The 6,244-nt window shown below is 53.5% G+C and overlaps 3 protein-coding genes across 4 annotated transcripts in view; 2 read left to right on the top strand and 1 right to left on the bottom strand.

Annotated features, from left to right (window-relative positions):
• dtwd2 (DTW domain containing 2) overlaps positions 1–1,363 on the bottom strand; it is a 5,139-nt gene extending 3,776 nt beyond the window's left edge. The window contains exon 1 of the mRNA XM_016494239.1: positions 1,309–1,363. The gene's annotated coding sequence lies outside the window, so the exon portion shown is untranslated. The remainder of the gene's footprint in view (positions 1–1,308) is intronic.
• On the top strand, positions 1,358–2,040 carry bxdc2 (brix domain containing 2). Of its 2 annotated transcripts, XM_016494236.1 has the most exons (3): positions 1,358–1,446; positions 1,523–1,617; positions 1,710–2,040. In XM_016494236.1, the coding sequence occupies exons 1-3, from the start codon at positions 1,362–1,364 to the stop codon at positions 1,836–1,838; spliced, it is 309 nt and encodes a 102-aa protein (XP_016349722.1). In that variant the 5' UTR covers positions 1,358–1,361; the 3' UTR covers positions 1,839–2,040. The 2 variants fall into 2 exon arrangements, with proteins under 2 accessions (XP_016349722.1, XP_016349723.1); XM_016494237.1 differs by lacking the exon at positions 1,358–1,446 and having other exon boundaries at positions 1,510–1,651.
• Positions 2,041–2,164: 124 nt separating this feature from the next.
• The window catches only part of nup54 (nucleoporin 54), a 17,224-nt gene continuing 13,144 nt past the window's right edge, over positions 2,165–6,244 (top strand). Inside the window, exon 1 of the mRNA XM_016494230.1 lies at positions 2,165–2,455. Within this exon, the coding sequence (XP_016349716.1) occupies positions 2,419–2,455 (37 nt within the window). The 5' untranslated portion in view covers positions 2,165–2,418. The remainder of the gene's footprint in view (positions 2,456–6,244) is intronic.

Below are 6,244 nucleotides of genomic sequence, written 5' to 3'. Positions count from 1 at the left end.
GTGTGAGTGTGTGTGTGTGAGTGTGTGTGTGAGTGTGTGTCAGAGTGTGTGTGTGTGAATGTGTGTGAGTGTGTGTCTGTGTGTGAGAGTGAGTGAGAGTGTGAGTGCGAGTGAGTGTGTGTCTGTGTGAGAGTGAGTGAGAGTGTGTGTGAGAGTGAGTGAGCGTGTGAGTGTGTCTGTCTGTGTGTGTGAGAGTGAGTGAATGTGTGTGTCTGTGAGAGTGAGTGAGTGTGAGAGTGAGTGTCTGTGCGTGTGAGTGTGTCTGTCTGTGTGTGAGAGTGAGTGAGTGTGTGTGTGAGAGTGAGTGAATGTGTGTGTCTGTGAGAGTGAGTGAGTGTGAGAGTGAGTGTCTGTGCGTGTGAGTGTGTCTGTCTGTGTGTGAGAGTGAGTGTGTCTGTCTGTGTGTGAGAGTGAGTGTGTCTGTCTGTGTGTGAGAGTGAGTGTGTCTGTCTGTGTGTGAGAGTGAGTGTGTCTGTCTGTGTGTGAGAGTGAGTGTGTCTGTCTGTGTGTGAGAGTGAGTGTGTCTGTCTGTGTGTGAGAGTGAGTGTGTCTGTCTGTGTGTGAGAGTGAGTGAATGTGTGTGTCTGTGTGTGTGTGTGTGTGTGTGTTAATGAGCTCTGTTATGATTGGCTCAGCTTGCTGCATGATTATGTTAATGAGCTCATGGCTGTAATGTCAGTAATTATGAGTTCTGCACTGGCTGTTTTTGCCGTTTATAGACTCTGTTTGGACTGAGGAGAAAGTTTTGAGTTCTGAAAATGACCGAATGTTTTCATCGTACACTAAACTCTTTAACTTTAAAGATGATTTTCTCAATATTTCGATTTTTTTGCAAACCTCAAATACCAGATTTTCAAATAGTTGTATCTCAGCTAGGGCTGCACGATTAATCGCATGCGATATTTAACCGACGAGCTGCGCTAAACCACGTTCATATTCGCACGATTTTTTGCGCTGCTCACCAGTGAACAACGGCTCTGTGTAGTTAATGCTGCTCAATGTGAAAGCACACACGTGATGGAGATTTACTGCTGATTACAGAACCGGCTTTCTGACAAGATGCGCGTTAAATATCGCATGCGATTAATCGTGCAGCCCTAATCTCAGCCAAATATTTTCAGATGATGTATAAACCTCAATTTCTAAATATTGACCCTTATGACTGGTTTTGTGCTCCAGGGACACAGATGTAGTAATGCATTCTCAGCCCGCTGTGTTTGATTCTCTTTCATTGCTCACGCTTCATTATTAAAGATCACTGGTGCTGAGAATCAGAATAACACAGACACTGATGTGATTCTTTCTGCAGGTTTAGCTTCTGTTTCCGCACACTGCTCAAGCTACTGAACATGTGTTGAGTGATGTCACCCGGAGAGCCAGCCGTTGGTGGATCACGTGCTCTCGTTCACGGTCGCAGACGGCAGGATCTGGCTCAGGAGCTATCAGGCGAGAGAAGCGCACCGCTGTGGCGTCCTTCACTCGAGCGCTGCTCTGTGAACGGCTGGCTCTGTTGTCTCCACAGATCATGGAAGAAGACGCATCTCTGGTGGAGATCGGCCCTCGTTTCGTCTTGAATCTCATCAGAATATTCCAGGGCAGCTTCGGCGGACCCACACTGTATGAGAGTCCTCACTTTGAGCCGCCCAACACGGTGAGAACGCTGTTTATCAGGCTCTCCTTCACTTGATGATGTGTGTTTGTTTGTTCAGCGCCGGCGGATGATCAGACAGAACGAGAAGCGCAGAGAGCAGCAGGAGGTGTTCTGGACTCCAGCCGAGGCCACAGACACACAGAAGCAGCTCAGACTCACACAGATGAAGCGCAAAGGCCTGCCATAACCTGTGGTGTTCACTCATAAAACGTCCCTGTCACCACAGGTCTGCATCGATATTATAATGAGATCTGATCCCAGATCAGAGGTTCTGCTTCCTGAACAAAGTGTTTCTGTTGTTGTTCAGGTCGAGGAGCAGCTCGGCTGTTGTGTTTCTGCTTCTTTTGTAATGCAGTGCAATTTTAATAAACTTTTTATTAATGTTCAAAGACGTGTTGATTTTGATTTGCTTGTTAAGGTTTGTAGAAAATACACAGGATTATCAATGACGACCGTTTCAAGTATTAAAACTTTGACGTGTTTAAATGGTGATGAGTTAAATATGGGGCGGTTAGTTTTCTTTACTAGTAGTTGCTTTTTACTAGAACAAACATGGCGGCAAACACATTGACATCAGTTCACAGAGGTTTTATTGAGATCTTCCTGCAGTAGTTTGGTAGTAAAGTAAAGGCTTGGTGAGGCTTTATTTCTCAGTCATAGTGATTTATTTCATGTATAGGAGGAGTGTGTGACATGAGCTGCACGTAGGAACCACTTGTTCGTAGTAACTGTTTCCGGTCGGACTGTATCGCGGCAGGACCGGAAACATGGCGTTCAACTTCGGCGGCGCGTCCAGCAACGCGAGTGAGTTGAATTAAACTCTGTTACTCGATCCCGATAAACATTCGTAGTTTCATATGAAAAGTTGTAAAATATATTCAGGAACGTATATCACTCGAAACCGGATTCGCGTCGAGTGATCGGAGCAGCTGCGCGAGGCTGACGCTTGTGTGTTTGTGTGTTCACTCATCAGTCGTGTGTGTTTGATGATGATGATGATGATGAAGGCACTCCAGGCTTCTCGTCCACCTCGTTCTGTTTCGGCGCTTCAACAACAAACAGCGCGCCAGCCAAACTCTCATTATTCATGTTAATTAAGACATCATTACCGTCACATGCGCGCTCCCGACATTCCCTCAGCTCCTCAGCTTTATAGAGAGACTGTTGTTATGGTTACAGGGACTTCGGATCGGGCGCCGTGTGTGTGTGTGAGAGATAGTGTGTGTGAGAGAGAGAGAGAGAGTGAGTGTGTGTGTGTGAGAGAGAGTGTGTGTGTGAGCGAGAGAGAGCGAGAGAGGGTGTGTGTGAGCGAGAGAGAGCGAGAGAGGGTGTGTGTGAGCGAGAGAGAGCGAGAGAGGGTGTGTGTGAGCGAGAGAGAGCGAGAGAGGGTGTGTGTGAGCGAGAGAGAGCGAGAGAGGGTGTGTGTGAGCGAGAGAGAGCGAGAGAGGGTGTGTGTGAGCGAGAGAGAGCGAGAGAGGGTGTGTGTGAGCGAGAGAGAGCGAGAGAGGGTGTGTGTGAGCGAGAGAGAGCGAGAGAGGGTGTGTGTGAGCGAGAGAGAGCGAGAGAGGGTGTGTGTGAGCGAGAGAGAGCGAGAGAGGGTGTGTGTGAGCGAGAGAGAGCGAGAGAGGGTGTGTGTGAGCGAGAGAGAGCGAGAGAGGGTGTGTGTGAGCGAGAGAGAGCGAGAGAGGGTGTGTGTGAGCGAGAGAGAGCGAGAGAGGGTGTGTGTGAGCGAGAGAGAGCGAGAGAGGGTGTGTGTGAGCGAGAGAGAGCGAGAGAGGGTGTGTGTGAGCGAGAGAGAGCGAGAGAGGGTGTGTGTGAGCGAGAGAGAGCGAGAGAGGGTGTGTGTGAGCGAGAGAGAGCGAGAGAGGGTGTGTGTGAGCGAGAGAGAGCGAGAGAGGGTGTGTGTGAGCGAGAGAGAGCGAGAGAGGGTGTGTGTGAGCGAGAGAGAGCGAGAGAGGGTGTGTGTGAGCGAGAGAGAGCGAGAGAGGGTGTGTGTGAGCGAGAGAGAGCGAGAGAGGGTGTGTGTGAGCGAGAGAGAGCGAGAGAGGGTGTGTGTGAGCGAGAGAGAGCGAGAGAGGGTGTGTGTGAGCGAGAGAGAGCGAGAGAGGGTGTGTGTGAGCGAGAGAGAGCGAGAGAGGGTGTGTGTGAGCGAGAGAGAGCGAGAGAGGGTGTGTGTGAGCGAGAGAGAGCGAGAGAGGGTGTGTGTGAGCGAGAGAGAGCGAGAGAGGGTGTGTGTGAGCGAGAGAGAGCGAGAGAGGGTGTGTGTGAGCGAGAGAGAGCGAGAGAGGGTGTGTGTGAGCGAGAGAGAGCGAGAGAGGGTGTGTGTGAGCGAGAGAGAGCGAGAGAGGGTGTGTGTGAGCGAGAGAGAGCGAGAGAGGGTGTGTGTGAGCGAGAGAGAGCGAGAGAGGGTGTGTGTGAGCGAGAGAGAGCGAGAGAGGGTGTGTGTGAGCGAGAGAGAGCGAGAGAGGGTGTGTGTGAGCGAGAGAGAGCGAGAGAGGGTGTGTGTGAGCGAGAGAGAGCGAGAGAGGGTGTGTGTGAGCGAGAGAGAGCGAGAGAGGGTGTGTGTGAGCGAGAGAGAGCGAGAGAGGGTGTGTGTGAGCGAGAGAGAGCGAGAGAGGGTGTGTGTGAGCGAGAGAGAGCGAGAGAGGGTGTGTGTGAGCGAGAGAGAGCGAGAGAGGGTGTGTGTGAGCGAGAGAGAGCGAGAGAGGGTGTGTGTGAGCGAGAGAGAGCGAGAGAGGGTGTGTGTGAGCGAGAGAGAGCGAGAGAGGGTGTGTGTGAGCGAGAGAGAGCGAGAGAGGGTGTGTGTGAGCGAGAGAGAGCGAGAGAGGGTGTGTGTGAGCGAGAGAGAGCGAGAGAGGGTGTGTGTGAGCGAGAGAGAGCGAGAGAGGGTGTGTGTGAGCGAGAGAGAGCGAGAGAGGGTGTGTGTGAGCGAGAGAGAGCGAGAGAGGGTGTGTGTGAGCGAGAGAGAGCGAGAGAGGGTGTGTGTGAGCGAGAGAGAGCGAGAGAGGGTGTGTGTGAGCGAGAGAGAGCGAGAGAGGGTGTGTGTGAGCGAGAGAGAGCGAGAGAGGGTGTGTGTGAGCGAGAGAGAGCGAGAGAGGGTGTGTGTGAGCGAGAGAGAGCGAGAGAGGGTGTGTGTGAGCGAGAGAGAGCGAGAGAGGGTGTGTGTGAGCGAGAGAGAGCGAGAGAGGGTGTGTGTGAGCGAGAGAGAGCGAGAGAGGGTGTGTGTGAGCGAGAGAGAGCGAGAGAGGGTGTGTGTGAGCGAGAGAGAGCGAGAGAGGGTGTGTGTGAGCGAGAGAGAGCGAGAGAGGGTGTGTGTGAGCGAGAGAGAGCGAGAGAGGGTGTGTGTGAGCGAGAGAGAGCGAGAGAGGGTGTGTGTGAGCGAGAGAGAGCGAGAGAGGGTGTGTGTGAGCGAGAGAGAGCGAGAGAGGGTGTGTGTGAGCGAGAGAGAGCGAGAGAGGGTGTGTGTGAGCGAGAGAGAGCGAGAGAGGGTGTGTGTGAGCGAGAGAGAGCGAGAGAGGGTGTGTGTGAGCGAGAGAGAGCGAGAGAGGGTGTGTGTGAGCGAGAGAGAGCGAGAGAGGGTGTGTGTGAGCGAGAGAGAGCGAGAGAGGGTGTGTGTGAGCGAGAGAGAGCGAGAGAGGGTGTGTGTGAGCGAGAGAGAGCGAGAGAGGGTGTGTGTGAGCGAGAGAGAGCGAGAGAGGGTGTGTGTGAGCGAGAGAGAGCGAGAGAGGGTGTGTGTGAGCGAGAGAGAGCGAGAGAGGGTGTGTGTGAGCGAGAGAGAGCGAGAGAGGGTGTGTGTGAGCGAGAGAGAGCGAGAGAGGGTGTGTGTGAGCGAGAGAGAGCGAGAGAGGGTGTGTGTGAGCGAGAGAGAGCGAGAGAGGGTGTGTGTGAGCGAGAGAGAGCGAGAGAGGGTGTGTGTGAGCGAGAGAGAGCGAGAGAGGGTGTGTGTGAGCGAGAGAGAGCGAGAGAGGGTGTGTGTGAGCGAGAGAGAGCGAGAGAGGGTGTGTGTGAGCGAGAGAGAGCGAGAGAGGGTGTGTGTGAGCGAGAGAGAGCGAGAGAGGGTGTGTGTGAGCGAGAGAGAGCGAGAGAGGGTGTGTGTGAGCGAGAGAGAGCGAGAGAGGGTGTGTGTGAGCGAGAGAGAGCGAGAGAGGGTGTGTGTGAGCGAGAGAGAGCGAGAGAGGGTGTGTGTGAGCGAGAGAGAGCGAGAGAGGGTGTGTGTGAGCGAGAGAGAGCGAGAGAGGGTGTGTGTGAGCGAGAGAGAGCGAGAGAGGGTGTGTGTGAGCGAGAGAGAGCGAGAGAGGGTGTGTGTGAGCGAGAGAGAGCGAGAGAGGGTGTGTGTGAGCGAGAGAGAGCGAGAGAGGGTGTGTGTGAGCGAGAGAGAGCGAGAGAGGGTGTGTGTGAGCGAGAGAGAGCGAGAGAGGGTGTGTGTGAGCGAGAGAGAGCGAGAGAGGGTGTGTGTGAGCGAGAGAGAGCGAGAGAGTGTGTGTGTGAGAGAGAGCGAGAGAGTGTGTGTGTGTGAGAGAGAGAGAGCGAGCGAGTGTGTGTGTGTGTGAGAGAGAGAGAGAGAGAGAGAGAGCGAGAGAGAGAGAGAGTGTG

Source organism: Sinocyclocheilus anshuiensis, unplaced genomic scaffold, assembly GCF_001515605.1.
Source record: "Sinocyclocheilus anshuiensis isolate Anshui unplaced genomic scaffold, SAMN03320099.WGS_v1.1 scaffold1031, whole genome shotgun sequence".
NCBI classification, from domain to species: domain Eukaryota; kingdom Metazoa; phylum Chordata; class Actinopteri; order Cypriniformes; family Cyprinidae; genus Sinocyclocheilus; species Sinocyclocheilus anshuiensis.
Note: the sequence above shows the minus strand (reverse complement) of the source record. Positions and strands in the feature narration are given on the sequence as shown.